A 12267-nucleotide genomic window follows, 5' to 3' on the forward strand; every position below is an offset into this window, starting at 1 on the left:
TTTTTAAAGATCATGTATATTTAGTAACTACATTCTGACAATGGTGGTTTTTTTGTTTTGTTTTGCTCTTAAGTAATGGTAAAATAAGCTACCCTATTTTTTCCTTGTTTATTGACAATATGGACCAGATGCCATAAGCCTTAGTATGCCTGTCTTCAGTTGTGCAAGTGAACCTACCAAGTCTGACAACTGTTTGGGGCCATTTTGGCGTTCTGATTCTAACTTGAGTAATGAAGGACAAACAGCTGTCCAGCTAAGTGAGACTTCTGCACACTTGTTTACCCCTTTCCAATATTTTGAAGAGGAAATATAAACTTTTTCCTCACATAGCTTTTGTAATAAATAGTCTCAGTGGTCCTGAGTTATTAAAAATCTAATGAAAATTAGAGATAAGTGTCTAGTTATGTCCCATTTACTGAAATTAAATGGATGTATCAATAACAGTTAATGGTTGTATACACATTTCACCTGCCCTTATGGTGCTTCCAAAGACTGCTCCTTGGGAGTTCCTAGTGCCTGTAATTTCAGTATTTCATTGGAGATACTAGGATTCATGCTGTTAAGCTATGATTGCTTCTTCTTCCTTCACTCCAGTGCGTGTTTCATAGTTGGTCCAAGTAAGTGCATATAGGAAGGAGTAGAGCAAAGTGAGCAAATAAATTTAGCTCCTTCAGCTTGCTCAGCTCTTTAGAGGCATGCAAGTTAAATTCTAAAACCAAAAAAAGTTACAAAATACTTTAAAAAGAGGTAAGTGAAACATACTTCTGCTTAGTACCTCAGAGATAATATGACATTTGCATTCTTTAAAACCTGTAAACTGCTTATGTATGCCAGTCATTGTTCTGATGACTTAAAACATATTAACACATTTAATTCTTACAGCAGCTTGTCAAAATTTTTGACAAAGCCTGTTACATGTGTTGGTATTTTGGTACTTTGATAAATACCGTAAAGACTTGAGGTAGTTGTGTGGAACTAAGCTCGTCCTTCACTGAAAGATACTTTTCTGCAGATACTTAACTTTAGTTTTTGTAGTTAAGCTGAAGCTGATGCACTGAAAAATGGTGGGAATACCAAAGCAACAATTTAAGAAGCAACGTCAGAGATCTTCTTAATTAAAATATCATATTGTTGGATTTTTTTTATTCCCTAGGTATTCAAATAAAGTGTTAGGGTTTTACAGCTATAATAATACTGGAAACATTTATCAGCATGTGTGTTTTGTGGTATAACATGTATGGGTGAAATGCTGTTGTAACTATGCATTTCAAATTAGATTATATAAAGAAGAGCAAATGTAAATGTTGTCTCCTGTATCAAATTTCTCCTTTTGTCTTCTGATTCTTGTGTGGTAGTGTATTTACTCCTTTTTGGCCAGTTGAGCCCCAGAAAAAAGAAGAGCTTCAAGCAAGTACATGATGGCATGTTTAATTTTTTTCCCCTTTTGGCTTGCCTACATATTTTATGGTTTATAAAGTATGTATTGCAGCTCTGCCATGTTCATTTTGAAAATTCCATTTAAGAACCAAAGTTGTAAGGACAAGTAAACAGTCTCAAAATTTTCTTAGACTTTATATTTTCTTTTTTAGTAGATGATTCTGAATTAATACTAAGTAGGAACTGGACTTAGTCACATACTCTGTGAAAGCTTTTGTTGTACTTTTCAGACACAGTATTTCCTGTATTCAGATTAAACAATATCGAACAAACCAAAGTTATCAGGTTATTAGAATATTTTTTAAAGTTTAAGAGTTCTGTCATCTCATTTCCATAATGTAAGGTTTTGTTTTAAAATATTTTTTATGTCACCCTAAGTATTTGGGTTACAGTTATTTTATTTATGTATACTAATGCTTTCATTCGTATTTTTCTTGTTCTTTCTTTTGGTCATACAATGTTTTGTTTGGGTCTTACACCTAATAAGTTGTGTCTTTTTCATTGGTGTCAGCAAACTATGCCTAGTAAGCCAAGTTTGGTCTGCTACCTTTTTTTGTGAATAAGGTTTTGTTGGAACACAGCCACAAGTCATTTGTTTATATATTGTCTATGGCCAGTTTCTTACGACAGCAGCAAAGTTGAGTGATTGTAGCACAGACCTTTATGACCCACAAAAACCTAAAATATTTACTGTCTTGACTCTTTGTACAAAAACTTCAGCCCCTGCTTTAATTTGCAGAGAGGGTTTGAATGGGTTGCCCACCCATTCCTAGAACATTTTGAGGTATATTAAAGAAATTCACTCTTTATATATTCTTCATAGTTGAACATTTGTGTAGGCAGGCAGGTGACATTTCCATGGACTAGTGACTCGAGATGTTGACTAATAAAAGGAATATCTAAGATCACATCCTTCCCATAAAATTAAGAAATTCATTTTATTAATTTAACAGATAAATTTTTTGTGTCTCTGTTTCCTCAGTTGGAAATTGAGGACTACATTATCTTCAAGGGCTCTTTTACTTCTGTGGTTCTAACACTAGCTCATGGCATATTTTATTTTCATTTTGAAAAGTAATTTGTAAGTATTGGAAAACAACTTTTTATTCTGAGATTTTATTATTGAACAAAGAAGTTCAATGCAGAGAGCCAAAAAACTATCATTTGTAAGTTCAGGCTATATCCAGATTCTGAATTTGAGGTGCTTAAGGACATGGAAAATTATTCTTTCTTTCTTTTTTATTAGGTTCTGCTTTATTCTTTAAATATCATTTTTAATTTAATATGTTATCCATCCTGGACATTATTCTTTGGATTTTTTTTACTCTTTTCTATTTTATGTGAAAAAATACTCAGCTATACAATTTGGGGAATTTTTCGGATTGATTGTTTTTCATGCTCAGTAAAACTGAAAATTCAGCATTTTTTTTAATCTTAAGAATTCTTGCTGAAACATGGGAGGCAGATAAACCATATATTTGTTGTCATTTTAAATTATTCTAGTAGAATGCTTATAAATTATTTCAGTTACTTTATAATATTAGCTGAATTTCTACATCTTATTTTGAAGTCCTGGGGTTTTACTGACATCGGTGTAGTAATTCAGAAATAAGTTAGGCAGTCAATATTTTATTAATTTGTTTCTCTGTGGGCATTAGTATTTAAGTAGTTCTCTTCCCAATTCTTTTTCATCTTGTTACACAACAAATATAATTTTCGGAGTGCATATTTTATTGGGTACTTAAGATGCATTCCTAGAAGAGAAATTTGGTATATTCACATGAAGGACATTATACAGCACTCAGACAAATGAACTATGGCTACATGCATTAATGTGAATGAATATTGGCAGTATTATATTGATGGAAGAGAGTATTATGCCCAAAAAGAGTACATAAAATGCTATTTTTTGTAAAATCAAAACCCACTAAAACTGAACATTCTTTGTCTTGGGAATGAATACATATAAGATAAAACAATATTTAGTATTAATAAAAGCAAAGGAATGATAGACCCAGCTTAGGGATAATGACAGCCTTAGCTAGGAGGAGATATGGAGAGATGGGTTGGAGGAGGAGCAGTTAGAAGTTTTTGTCAATTTTCTAGTTCTTTTGTTCATGTTTATTATAAATAAATACAGAAGCAGGCCATTTTGGACCAATGATGAGAGTATATCATGAGCCAAGGATTATGATTATCTAATTCATATACCTGAGGTCAATTAAATTAAAAAAGATAAGGCTTGTAAGAATGGGACATTTATATATTTATTTAAAGTTAATATTGTCATGTGACTTAGACAGCTGTTGAGCTAAAACATATTAACATATTTATTGTCTAATGTTTTCACCTATTATAAGTCTAGAAAATGCCCACTGGCAAAACTAATGGTATTATATCTAGCAACTATTGTGACATCACTTGGTAATTTTAAATAGATACAATTTTACAGTGAATCTCATATATTCTTGTCTGTGAAACTTTGCTTCCTCTATATAGGAGTTTCACAACCTGCAATAAATATGCATATGACACAGTGAAAGTGTTCCTTATATTAATGACACCCAAAGGGTGATGTTTGTGTCTCCTTTTTGTGTAAGTTTACTTGCCCTTCTATATTCATTTTTGGTAATGTTTCATTTTAGATATGTAGACTTTTTGTTCAGTCTTAACTTTTTGCAAAAATAATGTTAAATCAGATAAAGTCGTATTACTGTTAGGTCTTACCAGCAGTGTCCCAAGTGTCTAGTTCTTTTTTGTTCATAAATGGTGGTCTGGTTTAATACTGCAGAGCATTTTAAGCTAAGCATTTTGAGAGCAGCTTCTGCCTTTCTTTTTCTTGTGGCAGCGTGTTGCTAAAGCGCTTAAAGAGACACTGAAACATCAAACAGGGCTTTCCCTTTATTTTCTTACATTGCTCTACTTTTTGTTTGTTTTTTGTTTTTTTACCAAAGCATTTTGCTCAAGTTCACTTAATGCATGCATGTATTCAAACATGAGTGTCCATTTCTCACCAGTTGGTATGGTAGCAGCACTCAGCCCTCGTCTAGTTTCAGAATTTATGCTCTACCTGGTTGTCATTGATACATGTTTGTTCTGTTTGTATGTAGGTCCTTTGCACAGTCAGTTGGAAACCCTGAGTGACTCTTGGGCTCGCCTGAAACATAGCAGAGACTGGTTATGCAACTCCTCTTACTCCTTTGAGTCTGATTTTGATCTGACCAAGTCTCTGGGAGTTCACACTTTGATTGAAAATGTTGTAAGCTTTGTGAGTGGAGATGTGGGGAATGCCCCAGGTTTTAAGGAACCAGAGGAAAGTATGTCTACAAGTCCCCAAGCCTCCATCATTGCAATGGAACAGCAGCAGTTAAGGGCAGAAGTAAGTCTTTGAATTTATTCCTCATAAGGCACTAGAGAAACTTAAATCACTGAAAGCACAATAGTAGGAAAATCTTTTCTTCTCTTCTACTCCTTCCTTCTCCCTTTCCTCCACCTGAACTTTTTGATGTCACTCTCATGAGTAAAACAGCATAATGTTTTGTTTGAAGTGGACAAAGTTCATTTTTAATTGTCATCTCTTAGAACAAGATACTTTAATCATAAGTCTTTCCTTGTCTCCTAGAAACCAGGGTGAGACTGGCTGGTGAGCATATAGATATGGTTCTTAGAGCCTCAGTTTTGACCCATTTGTCTCCATTTAAAAAAGGCTATATTGCAGAAGACTTCATAGAAACATGCTAAAATCCATACTTTAAAACGACATTTCAAATAATGTCATTAACAAAGTTATGTGGAAAAAAAGATCAAATAGTTGAATCAGAATTACCTCTTGGGTTATTAAAATAGTGTATGAATGTTGCTAATCATTGCTTGCTGCTTTTCTACTTGATGTTAATGTTTGGGAGACACAAAGTTACTTTTGTAGTTTGTAAGAGCTTTTCTCTATTTTAGCAATGTTTGATAAATAATCTAAACATGTACTAGGAAATAAAAAGTATCTCCAGTATATTAATACAAAGTTAAGCATCTTTTCTTTTACTATTATACAGAAATAAATGGCATATCTGTTATTAAATTATTTTGAAAAAAATAAATAAGTAAAAAGGGCTAGATTAGAACCCTAGAGTAATAATGATGAATGCTAAAATTAGTGAGCAAAACTTCAAGGAGACATAAGATGTCTTCATAGCCTCAAAGTATCTCCCTCAAAATATTTATTAATTATTCTGGTTTTAACATATATACAAATTCCTTTTTTTTTTTAGATTTTATTTATTTGAGAGAGAGCGGGCAGACATGAGCATGGGGGAAGGGCAAAGGGAGAGGGAGAAGTAGACTTCCTGCTGAGCAGGGAGCCAGATGTGGGGTTCCATCCCAGGACCCTGAGGTCATGACCTGAGCCACCCAGACACCGTGGTACACAAACTCTTTAATACTCTTCCTTCTAGGAAGTAAAGCTTAATTCCTCCTTTTTCTCTGGGTAAGCTGGACTTAGGAGCTCACGGCTTACAGAGTATAAAAAGGGAAAAATTGAATTAATTTTACATTGTGGAAACCTGGCAGACATAATGTCAGCCAAGTGATCAAGATTAACATCATCAGTAATAAGTTATGGTGCTACCATGCATCTCTGAAAATAGTGTGAGGAGGACTTAGGGTATTTTCCCCCAAATCCATAACTCAGTCCAGTCATGAGAAAACATTGGGCAAACCCAAACTGAGGGACATTCTATAAAATACATGAACAACTCCTCCAAAAGAAAGATGGAAACTGTCACAGACTAAAGGAGACTAAGGAAAAACATGACAGTTAAATGCAACAAGCTTTCTGGCATTAGATCTTGGAACAGAAGAGGGACATTATGGGAAAACTGGTGAAATCCAAATAAAGTTTATGGCTTAGTTATAGTGTTGTACCAGTGTTCATTTCATAGTTTTAATAAGTGTACCATAGTTACCTAAGATGATAACATTAGCAAAAGGTAGGGGGATGGCATACAGGATATAGGCATGCATATGTACCATCTTTCAACTCTTCTGTGCATTATTAGGTGTATAGTTATTTTAAAATAAAAATTTTATTACAAAAAAGGAGTAGGCTGATTGGCCAAAGTGGTGGGTATTGTCTTCCTAGGGAAGACAGAGCCCAATGTTCAGGAGAATCACAGAGAAACCTTTCAGAAATACTTTTTCTAATTCTCGAATTAAACAGTATTCATTCTATACTACTTTATTATAAGTGAAAGAAGCAATAATCATAGTACCTTATGGTTTTGAAACTTTCACATATTTATTCTCATGAGCATCAAAATAGCTATGTGAGTAGGTTAAAGTACTATAGTATTAACTTCTTTTTTTTTTTTTAAGATTTTATTTATTTATTTGATGGATAGATCACAAGTAGGCAGAGAGGCAGGCAGAGAGAGAGAAGGGAGGAAGCAGGCTCCCCGCTGAGCAGAGATCCCGATGCGGGGCTCAATCCCAGGACCCCGGGACCATGACCTGAGCCGAAGGCAGAGGCTTCAACCCACTGAGCCACCCAGGCGCCCCAACTTCTTTTTTTTTTTAATAAAGATTTTATTTATTTGACAGAGACAGTGAGAGAGGGAACACAAGCTGGGGGACTGGGAAAGGGAGAAGTAGGCTCCCCACTGAGCAGGACTCAATTCCAGGACCCTGGGATCATGACCTGAGCCGAAGGCAGTTGGTTAACTACTGACACCTGGCTGCCGCAGTGTTAGCCTCTTTTGACACATGAAGAAACAGATTCAGGAAGTTAAATGACTTTTCCAAGGTCAACAGAGTAAAGAGTCTGGCCTTGAAATTAGGCCTCTTATACCCAAATTTATTTTCCCCATTGTCCTGTGTAGCCTCTTTTTTATACTGAAGAATGCTTAGTAGAGTTTTTAGAAATACTTTGATTTTAAAAAGTCTTAATAATAAAATAAATGTTTAATAGAATGGCTTTCTAAGAACTGTCAGAGCTTTCTGTGTGCTAAGTAATATATTATCTGTGTTGGAATTCCTTTATGTTTCAGTTCAGTGAAGGACTCTAAAATATATTTATTTTACTTTTCTCAAGCTTCGTTTAGAAGCACTTCACCAGATCCTCGTTCTGTTGTCTGGGATGGAGGAAAAAGGTAGCATCTCTCTGGCAGGAAGCAGGTCAAGCTCAGGCTTCCAGTCATCCACACTGCTCACGTCTGTGAGGCTACAGTTTTTAGCAGGGTGTTTTGGTTTAGGCACTGTGGGACATGCAGGAGTCAAAGGAGAGAGTGGCCGATTGCATCACTATCAGGTGGGTGATGGATCTGTTGTGTGAGGATGACATCTTGCAGACATTCAGATTATATATATATATTTTTAACAAAATCAGTTTAATAATGCTAAATGTTCTGGTGTTTAAGATTGAGGTTTAAAAGTATAAAGATTTTTAAATGATTCTTAAAGATACCTCATTGTTTTAGTTTCCTGAGTAGTAATAGTTGTATATTTGGGATCAGGTGGGCCATTTTTACTATTGTTCTTTTAGATTCTTTGCTGGTTCAGTTTTCTTAACCCTTAGTCAAATTGGGTAGAGATAGCTCTAATTTGGGATAGGGATTAGTGTTTGCAAGGATGGATTTCAAGAATTTACATTTACACTTGATCACTTTACCTAGTTTCTCTGATGGCTTCAAAAAATTTTCTTAAGTGTTGTCTCTATATCTTCCATATTTGAGAAGAAAATTGCTTTGTGGGAAAGGAGAAAGATTATATAGAATCAAGAATTGTCAAGCATTTAAATATAAGCTTATTATAAAAGTTATATACTGAAATATATGGAATAATTAAAAATCACCGTAGGGCTTTATTATAGAGTGGGATAAAATGCTATTGCTTTTATTTGGATAGGTGTTATTGTTACTAATAGAAAAAGTAAATTTTTATATATAATTCAGGATGGGATCAGAGCAGCTAAAAGAAATATTCAGATTGAAATCCAGGTGGCCGTGCATAAGATTTATCAACAATTGTCTGCTACCCTAGAGAGAGCTCTGCAAGCAAACAAGCATCACATTGGTGAGTAACTGGTCCGGCAAATGTAAGATGCAAGTTATGTTTGATGCTAGATACTTTAGGTATTCTGTATCTTGTTTTAACATTAGTAGGTCAATTTACAGGTGGAGAATAAATATTTGAAAATGTAATAGTGTTCCACGTTACTATTTATATTTTGGAATATGATTATATTAGTAAATGCTTTGCTTACTTCAAAGGAAATTCTCTGTTGTCTTTCCATCTTTTCTAGAAGCCCAGCAACGTCTCCTATTGGTTACAGTTTTTGCCCTGAGTGTTCATTATCAACCAGTGGATGTTTCTTTGGCAATTTCCACCGGTCTGCTGAATGTATTGTCGCAGTTATGTGGCACAGACACCATGCTAGGACAGCCTCTGCAGTTGTTGCCAAAGACGGGTGTTTCCCAGCTTAGCACAGCTTTAAAAGTGGCTAGTACAAGATTGCTCCAGATTCTGGCCATCACTACAGGGTGAGCACTATGAGATGTCTTGGTGGGAGCTATATAGGACCTAGTCTTTTCACATTTTAGTGATTTCCATTTCCCCCAATCTCCTTTATCTGTTCGTGCACAAACAATTGCCCAGCTGTGTTACTACCACTGTTCTTTTCCTGTTACTTCATGTAGGACTTATGCTGATAAACTGAGCCCCAAAGTAGTTCAGTCCTTGTTGGACCTACTTTGTAGTCAGTTGAAGAATTTGTTATCCCAAGCTGGTGTACTACTTATGGCCTCTTTTGGAGAAGGGGAAGGAGAAGAGTGTGAAGAAGAAGGAAAAAAAGTTGACTCCAGTGGAGAAACTGAAAAGAAGGACTTCAGAGGTATCATAAACTCTTTTCTGTGTCATCATTCACAAGCATTTTATTGAGTCCTTTTTGTGTAAATATCATTAGAATCTAGACTTCTTTCTGTTGTGAGATGTGAAGGAATTTCTTTGAAAGAATTTTTATTCATTCATTTATAAACCCCTTTTCTCTCCAAATATGTATGATTTAAATGAGCTTCTGACCAAACCTCCTCTCCTTAGAGTCTGTTAACCTTGATGCAGTGACCATACTGCTTCCTCTTTAGATTCAACTTCTCCTTGGCTGTCCTGGGTCTGGAATGTAGAGGTTCCAGGTGACTGATTCTCCCAGGTTATGTTTTCTTAGCATTTGATCTTGATAGTGCATCTTTAATCATAGTCTTGGCTTAAGTGTTCCCCCAAGACCAAGGTTTTCAAATTTGGGAAGTAGGTTAGAATTAGAGTAGCTGAACTTCTTGCTAGGCAGTTATATTTCCTGGTCACTTGTTATTTTTAAATGTTATATATTTCATTGCTATAATAAGACCATCTGATCATAGCTTTAAAAAACTATAGTGAACATTGTAAAATGGCAGAAATGCTACCTTTGTCTGCTACATAATTAAGGAATAAAAGTTTAAAATTGGTCATTTATTTTAAATCTTTTTACAAAACTACCATGTCTTACTATCAAAATAAACTCTGGGAGCCCTTAAAATCTTCTCTGTTAAACTCCTTTAATAATAATAAAATTAGATGAATTAATATTAAAATAATATTGTATAGATAGATGAGTGGATAGAGGAAATATCCTGTGGATACAAAAATGATAAAACATTGTCTCTGCTCTCGGGAATCTTCTAGGATAACGAGAGAGGCAGATATGCCAACAAATAGTAACAGAGTAATATAAGAGTCTCAGAAGAAAGAGCTAAATTTCTTAAGTCAGAGTCTAAGAGGATGTCCGAGTCTGATTAAGGACCAGTTTTTGGTTTCAGAGGCTACACCTGTGGCAGATTCCTTCTCCCTCTTCACAGAGAGAGGCTCACAAGGGGTAAAATAAGCATAAGCTTTTAATGCCACCTCCTGTTTTCCTGAGATCCAGTGAGGAATACAAGGTGGTTAACGTAATAGTTTCTCACCATTCTCTGCTGAATACCATACATATGGACAGCAAGGAGGACATAATAGTGTTACTTCTCAACCTGCAGGTCCCCAGGAAAACTGGGCCCTTCCATATCCAGTAAAGAAAGAGTTCGGGGCTCCTGGGTGGCTCAGTGGTTTGGGGCCTCTGCCTTTGGCTCGGGTTGTGATCCCAGGGTCCTGGGATCGAGCCCCGCATCGGGCTCTCTGCTCAGCGGGGAGCCTGCTTCCTCCTCTCTCTCTGCCTGCTTCTCTGCCTACTTGTGATCTCTGTCTGTCAAATAAATAAATAAAATCTTTAAAAAAAAAAAAGAAAGAAAGAGTTCTTCTGTGAGTGAATCTCGGCAGGTGTAACAGCAGGCTGAATCCACACCCATTCCTCTCAGGTCATCCTGGAGAGAATGCTGCTATCCTCTCTCTATTCGTGGGGATGGCTGGGAGGGAGACTGATTCTGGTCACACATAGTGGCTACCTTTTAATAACCCCACAAACCATCTAAAATACTTTACCAAAAATAAGGTGTACCTTTCATTTCAAACATAGTATTGATACTGAAACAAACTGAATCACCACGGTATATCACCCAGCTTTATATTATATAATTATTATAATTAATATACAATTATATAATATATAAATATCTATATTTATATATAAATATATTTAATATATATTTATTTAATATATATACTGTATATAGTATAATATATTTTATATAATATAAATATATATAATTATATAATTGAAGGTCTCCAGACTTCAGTTAATTTAATTAATTTAGTGTCTTGTTACAGAGGTACTTGCTAGGAGTGAGGTTGGGGTGTAGAATGGAGGGCTCATTGAAGAGATTTTCCCAAGGATCTCTACCCAGAGAGAAGTTCACATCGAAGAGGTAGCTTTTTAAACTGGATTTTGGAGGAATGTATACAAACAGGTTGGAGTGATATGTGGGTATCTAGGGAAGGCTAATAATTTTACATTCTTCAAACTGATATAAAAATATTTGCTTCTTAGCTTTTAAGCAAAGAAGAGTTAGAGTACAAGGTAGAGAAAGTGTAGCAAAGGAGTACAATGGTCTCCAGTTGTTGCCAGCATTCTAGTTCTGTCATAGACATGTATACCCATCTTTGCAGAACAGAAGTCCTCCAGCAATGACGAGATGTCTGTGAAGATATATTCTGGTCATCCAAGTGTGGCTCTTGGTGCGAGGGTCTCCCTTTAAAGTGCTTTGTCTTGTGTATTTCTTAATTTGACATGCCAGGATCTCCTTGAAAGGAGTGTATACCTTCCTCAAATTGTTAGGATTTTGTATGTTTTTGTGCCCCTTAGAGATTGACATTCTGGGCAACTGCCTCGCTGGCATCCTTCTTCCCCTTGACTGCTGAGTGGGACTTTGCCAGGCTGAGAGGGTCTGAAAGGTGCTGGATGATGATAGAACATGGTGCATTACAGGAAGAGCAGATAGTTCTCTGGCCTCAAAATGCACAGGGTGGAGGGAAACTGTGAGGGGGGACGAGAGAGAATCTGGTACTAATGCTGCTGGAAAAACTGGGAAGATTAGTTAGGGCACGTTTGTACGAAAGCTGTTTATATACATGGAGTTAGTGCTCAGTCAGATCAGACTCAGGCCTAGAAATTTGTTTCTTTGTAGAATCTGAAAGCACAAAGTGTTTTTTAGAGATGTGATTCTTAATTTGATTGGGCTGGGAGAGATCATGGACTTTTTGAAAATGTGATCCAAGTTGTGAACTTTTACTAATAAGGTACACAATTTTCATGCAACTTTAAGGGGGTTCACAGACAAGTTCCTTCAGATTCTAGCTGGTAAAACTCTAGACTTGCAT

General features: G+C 35.7%; 1 protein-coding gene across 10 annotated transcripts in view; it reads left to right on the plus strand.

Annotated features, from left to right (window-relative positions):
• HERC1 (HECT and RLD domain containing E3 ubiquitin protein ligase family member 1) overlaps positions 1 to 12267 on the plus strand; it is a 185838-nt gene that overhangs the window by 96231 nt on the left and 77340 nt on the right. For all 10 annotated transcript variants that reach the window (XM_032864757.1, XM_032864756.1, XM_032864764.1 and 7 more), the window contains 5 exons: positions 4548 to 4816; positions 7520 to 7735; positions 8379 to 8499; positions 8729 to 8966; positions 9123 to 9316. In XM_032864757.1, coding sequence (XP_032720648.1) covers positions 4548 to 4816; positions 7520 to 7735; positions 8379 to 8499; positions 8729 to 8966; positions 9123 to 9316 — 1038 coding nt within the window. The remainder of the gene's footprint in view (positions 1 to 4547; positions 4817 to 7519; positions 7736 to 8378; positions 8500 to 8728; positions 8967 to 9122; positions 9317 to 12267) is intronic.

This window comes from Lontra canadensis, unplaced genomic scaffold (assembly GCF_010015895.1).
Source record: "Lontra canadensis isolate GAN:19392208 unplaced genomic scaffold, GSC_riverotter_1.0 scaffold28, whole genome shotgun sequence".
NCBI classification, from domain to species: domain Eukaryota; kingdom Metazoa; phylum Chordata; class Mammalia; order Carnivora; family Mustelidae; genus Lontra; species Lontra canadensis.